Source organism: Balaenoptera musculus, chromosome 8, assembly GCF_009873245.2.
Source record: "Balaenoptera musculus isolate JJ_BM4_2016_0621 chromosome 8, mBalMus1.pri.v3, whole genome shotgun sequence".
NCBI lineage: Eukaryota > Metazoa > Chordata > Mammalia > Artiodactyla > Balaenopteridae > Balaenoptera > Balaenoptera musculus.
The window spans coordinates 108036014-108049957 of NC_045792.1; the positions used below are offsets into that span (position 1 = coordinate 108036014).

At 54.8% G+C, this 13944-nt stretch overlaps 1 protein-coding gene across 1 annotated transcript in view; it reads left to right on the top strand.

Moving 5' to 3' along the window:
* The window catches only part of NAP1L4 (nucleosome assembly protein 1 like 4), a 63289-nt gene extending 50764 nt beyond the window's left edge, over positions 1 to 12525 (top strand). Inside the window, 6 exon segments of the mRNA XM_036859515.1 lie at positions 5 to 150; positions 2417 to 2439; positions 2868 to 2987; positions 5578 to 5607; positions 6051 to 6107; positions 11434 to 12525. Coding sequence (XP_036715410.1) covers positions 5 to 150; positions 2417 to 2439; positions 2868 to 2987; positions 5578 to 5607; positions 6051 to 6107; positions 11434 to 11472 — 415 coding nt within the window. The 3' untranslated portion in view covers positions 11473 to 12525.
* The last annotated feature ends 1419 nt before the right edge of the window (positions 12526 to 13944 follow it).

A 13944-nucleotide genomic window follows, 5' to 3' on the forward strand; every position in this document is an offset into this window, starting at 1 on the left:
GTAGGTGTACCATTGACTGGAAGAAAGGAAAAAATGTAACAGTCAAAACCATCAAGAAAAAGCAGAAACATAAGGGCCGAGGCACCGTCAGAACAATCACCAAACAAGTCCCCAACGATTCCTTTTTCAACTTCTTCAATCCGCTGAAAGGTGAGTGGGCTGGGTTGTGACTCCAGGTTACACACAGAGTGACTGTTAACATCGGGAAGTCGGTTCTGGTCCTCGGGGCGAGCGCTGGGGGGCGGGGCCGTGGCTGTGCGGGCGGGGCCACGGGTGCCTGTCCTGGCAGGAGGGTGAGCCCGGTGGCGGCGGGGGGAGGGGTCAGCGCGGCTGCTCTGCTCACACTCGTGCAGCCTGCAGGGCGTCGGCCCACCCCTCCCTCTCAGGTGGGTTTTTGGTTTTTTCTTCGAGCCTTGGTATAGAGCACAAGGGGTTTGGGAACTAATATATTGTGACAAACACAGACTTAGGACAGAATCATAGCTTGGACGCTTGTTCTCTGCTCCCCGCTCCCACCCCCCAGTAAAAGAGAGATGGAAGTAGTAATGGCTCAGCCGCTGGTTTTGAGGAAAATTACTTGGAAGTCTTCACATAATTTCCTAATCCTGAGAATTCGAAGGTCAGACCCGCTGGCAGCGTTAAAATATGGATATGAGGGGAAAACATTTTCTCTTTATTTTCAGTGAACAAAAAACAGTTGGAAATAAATGCCAGCCCTGATCTAGGTAATTGGTGGCCCTTTGGGTTGTCTGTCGGGGGCCACGGGGTGGCTTCCCTCTTGACTCTGACCCTCGTGCCGAGTTACCAAGCTGCCCATCACCATTCAGTCCGTTGTTTTTCACTGTTGTGGCTATTGTCTGTGACTCGTCTTTGAACCTGGAAGATGCCAATGTATATCAGTTCTGGGGACAAGAACAGCCATAAATGTAGTTCTTAAATTTCCTTTTTTGGGAAGATGCCTTTCAGAGCCTCACGTGGGCATATGGGAGGCTTCCTGTATGAATTCACCGTGAAGCAAAGGGGCTTTGGTTCCTAAATTCAGTGGCTTTTTTGGAAGTTTTAAATAATTAATAACAATTAAAATGGAATCAAGTGGACTCAAGAATTTGGGGGTTCTAAAACTGTATTGTGTGGTTGCACAAGTCTAAAAATGTATCAGACGTCATTGGATTGTATACTTCAAGTGGGTGAATTTTATGGTATATCACTATTTTTAAAGTAATTAAATAAACGTAATATCCAGTGATATGCTCTATGAAAAGGAATGGAGGATGTCAGTGGTGGGGGTGATGGAGTGGTCAGGGAAAAAATCAAAATCGCTGAAATGCTTTTTGAAATGAAGGAAATAAAAGATGGCTAGTCAGCGCCCTGTTTGGCTTTAATCCTGCAAAACTGGTCCAGAAGTCAAGTGAGGAAGTCCTTGTGCTGACTGCTGCCCCTGAGGCCAGAGTCCCCGAACCTGCATCGTGAACAGCGGGTGGGACTCTTACAGGCCGAGGCTCGGGCCGCCCCACCGCCCACGGGGAGGGGTGCTCGCACCAGCACCTGCTCCGCCGTGGCTGAGATGGCACGTGCCCCTCTCTGTGCTGGCCACGGAGACAGACCTCGCAGCAGAGGGGCGACAGGGAAGACACAAAGGCAGGGTGAGCCCGGCAAAGGGGACGCGACGCCTGGCGAAGCGTCACTGGGCTTCACTGAGCGCGGTTTTAAGTCTGTGTTTTCTTGGTTCCGTGTTGGGCTGTAGTTCGGCACCAAGGTCTGTAGGGCCGTGGGTGCTGGAACCGAATCTCAGCCCACCTTTTGTGTGGAGCGCGGGCCTCTGCTGTGGGTGTCGGTGAGTAACGTCGCCCTGCGCGCTGCAGTCTTTGCGGGAGGAGTGGCTCAGCACGACTCTCTCCTTCCCCTTTGCAAGCAGGCAGGGGTGCAGCTTCGACCTAGCGGAGATGCGGCACCTCAGTCACACTGAGGACTTACGGCCTTCAAGTGCTTCCTGTGCCTCTACCGAAACGTCACCTGTAGTTTTGTAGGACACGAGTTAAAACTCCGCTTAAAGCACAAATGCCCTGAAAGGCCACAGTCTGGGCAGCCGGTGCACCTTTCCATCTGCTGATGCTTTAAACGTCTGTAAATTCTCTTCTGAAAGTGGCCTTCTCCAGCTGGGCCTGTGAGCCTCACTGGCTACCAGCCTTTGGCCCTTGATTGGGGGTGGGGGGGGAGGGCAGGGGGCCTGGCGGTGCTGGGGCCAGCTTCAGCCTGCGGCAGGCGGGGGAGGGGGGAAGCCGGCCATGGGGAGGCACAGCGCTTAGGCGATTTCCAGTGAAGTGTTCCGTTTTATTTGTCAGCTGAGCTTCCTGTGTGGGCTTTAGAAGGTTTTGGTTGTCGATGTAATGCAGATGTGTTTTGTCTTTTCTTCTAGCATCAGGGGATGGAGAATCACTGGTAAGATGTGTGGTTATCAAAAAAGTATGTTGTTTTGCTGTTAAGGTCCTTATTTCCCGAGTATTTTGCTACTTTCTTTTTAATCTGTTATTACTGCCTGAAAACCAAGGGTGAATTTGTATTCACTGCACCGTGGAGGTGGGACAGAAGCGCGCGTTCCGTGGGTGGACCTGAGGGCAGGCGTGTCCTTGAGCCTCACCCCCTCGCACGTGTGGCCCTGTGCGGCCCCTCTGGGCCCTACGCTTTCCTGCCATTTGGCTGCAAGGGTTCCTTTAACGTGGCCTAACCTCAGGGATGCCTGTCACCCAGCAGTGCCCGCACTGGGTGCTTTATAAGCCCAGTCACCGGAAGTGGGGGCGTCAGGCATGGGCGAGGGGATGTGACGTTTACCCCACTGAAGCAAGTTAGCACTTCGCTTTTCCCCTCAGGATGAAGACTCCGAATTCACGTTAGCTTCCGACTTTGAAATTGGACACTTCTTCCGTGAGCGGATCGTGCCGCGCGCTGTGCTCTACTTCACAGGGGAGGCCATAGAGGACGACGACAACGTAGGTGGCCTGTGGGAGCCGCCGGGGTCAGAGCGGGTGCCGGCTTGGGAAGCCCAGCCGAGATTTTCATGACATCCTCCACCAGGTCCATGGGGCACTGCCCTCTGGTTTGGAGGAAATAGACTGGGCAGGGAGATGGCAGAGGCGGGAGAAGCAGGTCCTTCTGAGGCATCTGAGCACCACGCGCCCACGTGGGCCCGGCCAGTGACGTGTTTCAGAGTGTCCTCTAAGGACCCAGGGGTTCGCTGCTGCACGCGAGGTCTGTGGCTTTGGGTGACTTCTGAACGTGAGGAAACTCCTGTCCTCCAAGCGATGGCCTGTGGAGCCTAGTCGTGCTAGCACGTGGCATATCGACCCCCAAGAAATAGAACCCCACGCTCCACGGAAAAACAGCCCGGCTGCGCAGGCCACCTTCCCCTCCGCTTGAAGGAACTCGCCCTCCCACAGTCAGAACTTGGGAGCAGGACCCCTGAGCACAGCCTGGCCAGCTGCCCCGGGCTGTCACCTGAAATGGTTCTCCATCGTGACCAAGGCCCGGTTGCCGCGAGCCCTCTTGTTGTGTGGAGATAAAGGTCTGTCCTGTGGCGTGTTGCTGGAAGTGTGCTTGGATGCTGTTTGCTCGCTTGTGTTGAGTGCTCTGAGGTTCCTTTCTGGCGAGGTCTGTTGCGGCTGCTGGGCAGGCCCCAGCTGCTTCGTGCCCTCCTTTGTGCTGAAGGCCCCCACGTGGCGGGAGTGGGCCAGCCCAGGGCATACTGGCTACATCGCTTGACACTAGTGAGCTGCTCAGGTGCGGTCTGTCCATCCCCGGGCTGGGAGGTGCTTGTGGGAATCCGGGAACACCGACACACACAGCACAGCGCAGTTTGGAGTCATCTTAGCGCTCAGGTAGTTGCTCAGACTTAAGTCTAAGGAAATGCTGGTTATGCAACAAATTCTGGACCAGTGCTGTCCAGTAGCACCTCCTGTGATGAGGGAGCTGTCCTCTGCTCCGTCTGCTGCAGCAGGGCTGGCACCACGTGACGCTGGAAGATTCAAGGTACGGCCCTTGGCAACTGAGGAACCAGGGGTTGGATTTATCTAATTTGACCAAAAAAGATCTAGTGGCTACACACAGTGGGAAACTCACCTCTAGACCAGTGGTCTCAAACTTTTTTGATCATACACCCATCAGTTTAAAAACTTAATTATGCAGCGCGTATATATTTATAGTACAGGCAGCATAGCAGCTCCTGGTGAGCAGTACAGTGTGTTTGCCTGTAACATCCGTGTCCATGTTCATTCACAATGCCTTCGGCGCAGGTACCGCAGGTGCGCAGTGTGGTCCCGGGGCTCACGTCAGCCTGCGTCTGCTGGAGCCCTAGTTCTGCCGGTTCCCACGCGTGGACCGGGGTTGGTGGTAGTCACTGCAGCTGCTCCTCAGGCTCCTGGCAGAGGAGGCTCGGTGGCGCAGGGACAGAGATGAGTGCAGCGACGGCAGACACGCTGGGGGCGATGTGGACACTGGGCATCGTTCTGGGGTGAAGTGGACGGAGGAGTCCTGGTTTTGTCTTCCACACTCACGTGGGTCACCTCACTCGTCCCACGGGCTGCACACCCCACTCTGGAGCCTCTGCTCTGCCCGAGTGTGAGATGCCCGCACAGAGCTCGCTCAGAAGATGGGGCCAGGGTGAAATGATGGACTTCGAACCTCAGAAAACGGGCACTTGAGCCTGTGTGAGGCTGGTTCCAGTGCGACCTGAAATGCTGCAGTGAGAGTCTTGTCGGCTGCAAGACGCTGAAAGGTCGTCTTTGTCAGAGGCCTGGAGGGAAAGGTGCCAAGACACGGTCAGATCCCAGCCCGACCGCACCAGGCCCTGCCAGCACTGTGCGCTTCTGAGTTCCCTCTGAGTTGTTGCTGACGAGTGGGGGGCGGGGGGCTCCAAGAAGAGAGGTTTATAAGAGAAAGCTTGCTGAGTCTTCACATGCCTGTGTCGATGCAGCCACCAGCGACGAGGGTTGTTGGCTTTGTCTGGCTTTTGATAGCAATCTGATAAAATCGGGACTTGGCCGACAGCTGGCCAGCAGTGCTTTTGGGCACACGAGACATTGAATTGAGACATTCATTCAGCTGCAGTGTTGGAGTTTCTCCCGTGCACACTTTTTCTGACTTACTTTAAAGATTAAACACCAAGATTTTATTACATTTCTAAATACAGATTAAAGATTTCCCCTTGCCTGAGTTATAAAATGACATTGAAAGTCCAGTATGTGATAAAATTACGCTACTGGTTTGCTTAGATCAGCCAGTTTCCCAGTTGGACCCAGCGCACACCCAAGCCGACGGTTTCCTTTCTTCACCCCGTCCCCATCCGCAGTCTTTGTTTTGAGTGGTTTTCACATACCTGGTATCCTATTAACAGGGCAGGGCTTGTGAGCCAGCGGCCCCACACTTCTGGCCCCGGCTTGGAGCAGAGCTGCCAGCTCTGCTCAGAGGCCGGGCCACTTCCCGCTCTCCTTAGGCCCTACCCCTGTAGGCGCTTGACGGGCTGTGTCTGCGTCAGGTTGCCACCACGCTTTATAAAACCTAAAAACCTGTTTCCTTTCTTTTCAGTTTGAAGAAGGTGAGGAAGGAGAGGAGGAGGTAAGACATGGTTTACGTGAGACATCATTCCCCGAGGTTGCTTTAGGCCTTCTCTGCTTGAGTGGATGGAGGTTATGAAGTCAGGGGACCACTTTAGACTCGTCTCGTGGGAAGCTGCCTTTGAAGCTTTCAGCCCTATTGAATACTACGGAAAGACACGGCAGATGGGAAGCAGTGTCCAGTTTGACTCTGCAATTGGCTTATGAAAATGCATCTTAGAAAATAACCATTTAGCAAACAAAATCCACTTTTTCAGCAATATGTTTATTTCAGGTTATCTGCCAGAACAAGAAGTGTCCAGAGGAGGGGATTTAATCAAGTATGGCTAGCAATGATTGTAATTGATTTCCTTCAGAATCAAAGTATTGCTTTATTTGTGGCTGGTGGATCCACAAGAACTTAAGTCCTGTCTGTTCAACTAGCTCTCACTCCTTTTAATGCAGGAATTAGAAGGTGACGAGGAGGGAGAAGATGAGGACGATGCCGAAATTAACCCCAAGGTTAGTTATTTGGGGCTTCCCACACCTGTGTTTGCTACACTGTTGACCTTTTAAAACATGTTCCCCACTTTGAGGTAGTGGTGTTACGAATATGTACCTGTCATTCTCTAATTAGGAAAGTTAAAATGTACCGTACCAGAAAAATACTTGAATGAGGAGCTATTTAGACACCTGGTATATAATTTGAGTGTTAAGTATGAATACTAAACTGCTTTCCAATGCTTTCCCAAGCTATATCTTATTTATATAAACTTGTTCAGTAGAGCAGCTTTACATTCCAGATCTTTAATTCTTTTAAGATAATGATTTAACTGACAACATGAATAAACTTTTTTGTTTTGTGTGTTTGTTTTTGGAAAAGGTACAGAGACGGGACCTGGGGGGGGGCTTGTTTTGTTTTGTTAATGTTAGGATAATGGAGTTGTAGGCATAATTTTACAATTGTACATGGGCTGAGAATACTCAAAAGACATGTCTCAATAGCTCAGATAATTTGAAATAAATTAGGAAGCTTTGCAAAGAAAAAAAAAAAACAACCGATTAGGATGAGTGGGCAATCCCATTAATTTTACGCGTGTCTGAGTTTTTACTTACGGTCTCAGATGAGCGTACATCAGGGACTTGCCACTTGACACATATTTTAAATACAGAACTGTTCTAACGCTGTCCTGAAGCTGTAATGAGAATTACTGTTGTTTGCCCATGTGAAATTTATAGTTCACTTGCCTCTTAGGACCAGATGTATCACGGGCTGTCAGAATACTAACATTACTTGGCATTGTAGAATCTGTATCTCTATTTAAGTAGACGTTTGTTTGTTGTTTGTTTACCCCCGTTGTGCCCAAAGTGGACCGTGCACTAAGCTGTCAGTGTGTAACTGGGTCTGATCACTTTATAGCACCAGATGTTCCTGTGAATGCATGCTTACAGCAGTAGTTCCTTCTGGGGAAGGATTCGTGGTGGGTTTAAATCCTCAGCGTGCCATGTAGATACTGCCCTGGGAATGGGCTCGGACGTGTTCCTCTTCTCAAAGCCAGCCTGTCCACTGGGGCGTTGCCGTATGGACGGCGCACCTGTGCTCAGTTCCTGAGCTGCGAGTCCAGGGCCCTGCCTCGAGTGGATCGCCCTTCGCTGTGAGGTAATCATAGAACCGTGCCGTGCCCGCTCCCAGGTGTTTGTATCTGGCTGTTCTTCTGCGCTCGGGGGCGCTGATGCACACGTTCACGGTGGGGTTTCTAGAGCAGAGGTGGCTGGTTACCGTGTCCACTGCTGGACTCAAGTGTCCTGTCTCTGGTCACTTGTCTCGCTGACAGCGGCGGCTCTGTTCCCCATGTCTTGTTGTTTCCTCCTGTTGTCCGTCCTCTCTCTCCCCTTGCCAAACCTTCTGTCTCCTCTCACGTCTGGGTTTTCTAGAAGAGCATTCTCACCAAGTGATCACGGATAGCTTAACAGAAAGTAGAGACACGTCAGTACTAAGCCTTCGTGAAGCCTTTGGTCTGTTGTGTTGGTTGGGAGTGGGCGAGGTGCCTGAGGAGGGCCCCTCGGTCAGCCACGTGCAGTCGAAATGCCCTAGTCCTGTCCTCTGGGGTCGTGATGTGACGCTTCTGTTCCTCCGTGGGCACCTCCTCGGAGAGCTCAGTCACATCACAGTCTGTACAAGCAAAGGAAGGTCAGGAAGAACTGTTGGGTATTAAAGGTACAGATCTGGGTGTTGAGGTTTCCCATCTCAAGGTCAATATTTTTGCAGCCCTTTGTATCATGAGAAATTGTGGCGCTTTCCTCCTGTATAATTTTGTGCATTTCATTTTCCTTCATGCTGACAGTTCCTTTCAATTTTTTTCCCCATTTAGGTGTAATTTTTGTCTGTTAATCATTCATACGTTTCTAGGTAAGGTGGAATTCCATTCATTCCTAACTTCCAAACTTCTGGTCTGTGCTTTGTAACAATGCCATGTCGTTGTGACTCGGTGGCGCGTCCGGCGCGCTCAGCACGTGCTGGCCTGGACGAGGGCTTTCTGAAGAGCAGTGTTTCTGTGCGGGTGTCTGTCGTGTGTGCTTTTAAAACCGACAGAAACCACATCTGGCTCCTACTTGCTGAGCCCAGTGTTTGTCGCTGACCAAGTGGCAGAGATGTAACTGGTGTGAAAGCTTTGCTGACAGTGGGGCTGCCGCGCCCCCCCACCCCGGGAGGAGGACAGAACAAGAGGGCCCTGGGACCAGGATGCACAGGTCCCCCAGCCATGCTGGCCTCAGCAGGACGAGGTCTGCTGCCTGCTGTGATTCTTCTCGACGTGTGTCTGTTGATTGTTTATACTTTCTAAATTCAGGTGCTGTGCAGACCAATAGATAATAAAGGGGTAACTTTAATGCGCCAGGATCTTCTGTCTCAGAAGCTGCTGGCACCAGTGTCACGTCAGCGTTAGTAAGTGCTGTCGAGGTTGCTGCGCAGTGTGCTGCACGAAGAAGAAAAGGACCCGTTGTAGATCCAAGCGAGCGTTGCAAGTCCCTGGAGCCGCCCTGTCCCCCTCTGGGGGTCATGGGTCCTCATAGCTCTGCCCCAGTCATGAAGTCCCTCTCCCGTACGACACCGTCGGCTTTTATGGGGGCAAGGGAGGAAGGTGCGAACAGGAGAGCCTGTGAGAAGCCAGGGCGGCGGTGTTAGCATCTAGGAGAGAGCAGGGGCTGCCCGCGCTGAGCTAAGCAGACCAGCGGTGTGGGAGCGGCTCCTGGGACAGAGCCGTGGTCTGGGGGTTTGTCAGCCCCATGCCTTTGAGGGTCCGTCTGCATCGCCTTCTTGTCTTACTCGGGCGCGCTGGCTTTCCTAGAAGACTAACGGGCAGGTGGGCAGACTTGGGCTAAAGGAAGCATTTTAATTAGATGAAGTGAATGTACACCTGGAATCTTCTCTGTTTTAAAGGGTCAGATGTGATCATTTAAAATTGTATCTGCTTATTGTCTGATTCCCGCTGCCCTGTGTGTCTGAAGGACGTGTCAGCCAGGCTGGTTCGGCCTGAAGCCCCGCCGCTCCCCACCCTGCCAGTGACTGCGACGCGTCCGTAAACGGTCCAGCCTGTACCTCTGGGCGAGGAGGACTCTTCTGTGGCAGAACCACGGCCGTGCCGTCTCGCCTGTCGTCAGGCGCCCCGTGGAGGGGGTCGTGTCCTGGGCCGTTGGGCAGGCGCTCGGGCCTCGGGCCCCCAGCCCTGAGGCCGTGGTGGTGGCGTGTGCTTGCTGCCGGCAGTGAAAGCCCTTCTTTTCAGTGCCCGCCCGCCCCAGGCAGGGTGTTGACTGTTAGTTTGTGCCTTTGAAGCACTGACTCCCGTCCCTTGACTTCCGACAGCTTCGTGCCGTGAGGCGGAGGGCGCTCGGGTTGAGTGCAGTGTTGCTCTGCCCTCTGTCACAGGCCAATACCGTGGTGTCCCGGCGATGAAACTCACACGCGTGGCTCCAGGCTTCTGCGCTGGTGCCGCAGCCCGGGAGTCGTGTGTGTGTGTGTGTGTGTGTGTGTGTGTGCACGTGTGGACGCTGGCCCAGGGCTGGGCTGAACGTGGCCCTCGGGAGGCGGGGTGCTGGTGGCAGCCCAGCCCTCTGCTGCCTGGCAAGCCCCACCTTCTGCCTCTTGTCTAAACACAAGGTCCCCACCTGGCTCTCACCCTCACAACAGCCCTGGTCTTGGTTTTGGCGAGGACCCTTCCCTCTAGCAGTCTTCAGCACCCGAGGAAGGAGTTCGTCGTAGACAGACAGACGATGGCTTCTCCTGGTTAAAGATAGATGTGATGTCACTGAGACAGCACATTGTAAACTGTGCCGCTCTGTATTCACGGCGTCCTGTACGTCCCGCGTGTGTATTTACCCAGAAGGATGTAGAGCAGCAAGTCGGCCACCCTGTGCCGCCCGCCCGCCCCGCCCACTATACCACAGCCACGACACCGTCCCACTCCCTCAGCTTCAGCTTCTCTCACCTCCTTCCTTTCTGCAGCTCCAGTTACGGAAACCCACACACTTCTCCCCCTGTCCACAAAAGGCTGCACGCCACTGCCCCGGCCCCTGCCAGTGCTGTCCCAGTCCTAGGGCACCTCCCCAGCGAGTCTGGGGCCGGCGTCTGATCCCCCGGCCACAGTCTTGGCCGCCTCCAGGTCTCCCCTTGAGATGACAGAGTTTGAGTTAGGTCTCTTTCAACTAGGATTTCTGGTCGGGGTATTTGTTTTGGTGCCCAGGCTCTTTCTTCGGCAGTGTTTCCAGTGAGTGTGTGATGGGCCGGTGCCATTAGCCCAGTGCTGGGCAGTGCTGGGCAGTGCTGGGCCGAGACCCAGGCCAGACCTGGAAGTCCCAGCTTGTCCCTGTGCTATTACACTTACAACCAAGGAGCTTAGCCCAGGGCCCCAGATGATTGTTTTGTCTTTATGCACCCTTTACACATCTTTTTCATCCCTTAGATGTGGTTTCCCAAGGAATGCACTGTAGCCCAGCTTATTCCATGCAAGGTGTCAGTTGTGTCATCCCAGATGGTTCTTCTGAAATGTGTGGTGCGGGTTTTTCTTAAGACTCCGTAGACGTGCCAAGTTGTATTCAGAGTAATCTGTCATCTTCACAGCCAAGATCATAGGTTATTGACGAGTAAATCCATTTGCTCAGAAGTCCTAGTGAAATCGTTACCTGTCTCTCAGGCTGTGCTGGCCTCCACACGGAATCCATGGGTTGCTAAATGGGTTTCAGTGGTGTGAGACACAGCCGTCAGATCATGCTGAAGTGAGTCTGCCCCTCGTCTCGCTCGTGCCTGCTCCGAAAGGATGGAATTCCCAACTGGGGGCTCCTGGGAGGATTGGGGCTGGGCTGTGGAGTTCCTAGTGGCCTCTCGTCGTTTGTCAGGGCGCCACGGGCCAGTGCAGGAGAGGCTTTGCTTCAGGGCCCGGCCTGGGGGCCGGTGTGCTCCAGGTAGCGCCGGGAGCCTTGTTCGCCTCGGGGATGGAAGGGAGCCGGCGCTGCTCCCCGCGTGCTCACCCCAGAGCTGAGGCGCCTGCCAGCTTTGGGGCGGGGGCACTGCTGTGCGTTTAATTACTGTCTGCCACCCGAGGACCTCCCTCACCCCGAGACCCTCCTGCTGAGAATTAGAATGTCTTTATACAGAAAGAGGCAGCCCCGCTGTGACCTTGTTTCTGGGAAGTTAGCTGCTTATTTGTTACTATTTTTAAAGTATATTTGTAGTGGCCATGTTTTCAGTAAGAACGAGTGAACTACTTGAGTCTTTGTTTTCGTTGTTGGTTGGAGATGCCTGGTTGATGGAATTGCTCGGTTCTCTACAAGTCTTGTTCTCTCTCGTTGACAGAAGGAGCCCAGCCAGCCCTCGGAGTGCAAGCAGCAGTGAGGCGCCGCTCGCGCGTGTGGACAAGTGCTTACGCCTGACTTGTTTTCAAGTGCATGGTTTTCACTTTAACTTCTCCTTTTACTTTATTATTTTGCTTAACCTGTACAGTGGCAACTCAGATGCATTTCAGAAATAGGAGGTTTAATTCCAGCACCCTCTGCGGCCTTGGGTGCAGCTCAGTGGACCCGCCCAGCCCTGCCTTGGGAAGGGCCTCGCAGACCGCCGGGGCGGTGGGGTGGGGGTGGATCACTTGACGCCAGGGGCACGTGTCCAGGGTGCAGTTCCAGGGCATGTAGAACCAGTTCACCCCTCCCGCCATCAGACGGGATTCCTGTTTCATTGGAAGAAACCCACATGCAGTTTCCAGTTGTCTCGGGAGAGCCGGCCGGGGTTGGCACCATTTCTCATCCTGCTCGCTCTTTGGTTTTATTTTCCTCGGGGCTGCGGTGAGGGTTGTGGTGCCCGCTGAGCCTGAGGCGCGAGCTTTTGTGGTTCATCTCGTATTTATTTCTCTCTCACGCTTGTGAGGGCTTGGGACGTGAGCTGTCCTTCGAGTTTCTGAGACCCTGTGGGCACCAGAGACCCAACAGGAGTTGGGTCTCCCCAAGCAGGAGTTGGTGGTCCACCCGCATGGAAGAAGGCCCTCCCTCCCGCCAGCCGTGGGCCGGGGCTGGTTCTCGGGACGCACGGGCCACGCTTGGCGCTGAGGACGGGGGTGGGGCTGTGGGCAGAGCCAGAGTTTGCCAGGCTTTGCAGGGAGGGGCTCGGGCAGGAAAGTACAGCTTTCCCACGCAGTGTGTAAAATGTCTTGCTTTCTCGGTAGCTCCCGTTCCTCAGCCTCACATTCATCTTGTCTTAAAAGCCCTGGGTTCCGAGCGACCGTTCTTGGCTGGAATGTGGGTGTCGAGTGTGTGACCTCTGGCCCCGGGGGCATCCACGCTGTGGCCAGGCTGTAGAGCGCTCAGCCTTACTTATGATACATTTGTAACTGAATACGGTGTTTTCAATTTGTACAGACTAGTTAGAATATTCTATTAAAGTTGTGAACTGCGAGCCCAGCGCTGTGTGTGTCTTCATTGCAGGAGGCCCGGCGGGTTGGGGCACTTGGGGCGGGTGGGGCTCGCGGAAGTGGTTGCGCAGCCTCCCGGACGGGGTCTCTGGAGCCCAGGCGTGGGCAGATCCAGGACTTCCGGGCTCCTCCTCTTCTGTTTTGAGTTTGAGGCTTTAAAGCCCGTCTTGAGTTAGGGCTGCAGGCCCACTTCACCGTCGGGGTGGGTTTGGGGTCCCGGGTGGGCTCTTTGCTGCCCCGAGAGAGCGTCTGCTCCTCCCCCCAGCAGAGAGTCGTTTCTCCACGTGTGCGGGGCTGGGCCTTTCCGATGAGAAGGTTCCAGGAGGGACACTTGCTGCGCCATGGCCACGTTCGGCGTGTCTTCTCGCTGGTGCTTTTCTGGTGCTTGCGCCCTCCCTGCTTCCCTTCATTAGCGGGGAGACACCTGGTGCCCGGGCTCTCGCTCCAGCTGCCCATCTGGGGATCGGCCCGACCCGCATGCAGCACAGGAGCTGGTGCCCAGCTTGCCCGTTGCCTCCTGCCGGCGGGGCTGGCTTCTCCCGGGAGCGGCCAGAGGGAGCGCACCGGAGGTCACGAGAAGGGCCAAGCAGGGCTTAGGAAGAAACGTGCTTTCGGGGTGTCCAAGACGACCGTAGAGCCAGAACGTCGTCCACTCCTGAGGCCCCCGGGCCGGCCGGGTCCGGACCCCCACGAGGTGGGCGGTGGTGAGCCTCGCCCGGGCCTGCCCCGACGGCCACCGAGAAGAGACTGGGGCGCCAGGGGGGCCTCGTTCCTGCAGACATGCAACAAAAAGCCCATCCTCGGAGGGTGCTTGGAGGCCTGCGTGCCCCCAACCCAGTCCCCTCGGGGCCCCGCCCCACCTCCAGCGGAGCTACCATCCCTGCTGACCCCGGGCCCTCCGAGTGACCGCATTTAGGACAGCGGACTTGACAAGTACCTATGGGATCAGACACGGTTGCACAAAGTGACGTGCGCAGGTAACTTGCAGGGGGAGAGCGGAGACAGTTTAGTGCCGGGAGCACCTGATCCCGCTGGGCACCTGTCCCTCTCCTGACGGTCACCGGCGGGTGGTGGTGCCGAGTTCATGCCCAGAGCAGTGACCCTGCCTTCGGGCACGTGAAGCGTGCTGGCGAGTCAGGTGAGAGGCTGTCTTCTCGCTGATCGGTCGGGGGCAGTGAGGGTTTGGCAGGTGGTGTGACGAGAGCCTGAGGAGACCGGTGGGGCCTCCGCCCGGCAGTCTGTGGGGCTTCAGGAGAGGAGGTGTGGGTCACCTGTGTGCGAGCAGGTGGGCGGTAGGTGCCGCCGCAGTTTGAAATGGCCAGGGGGTGGGGGAGGCCCTTCCTCACCCCCCAGGAGACACGATGAGTCAGGTCCTGCACCCAGGGACTTCCCTGGCGATCCAG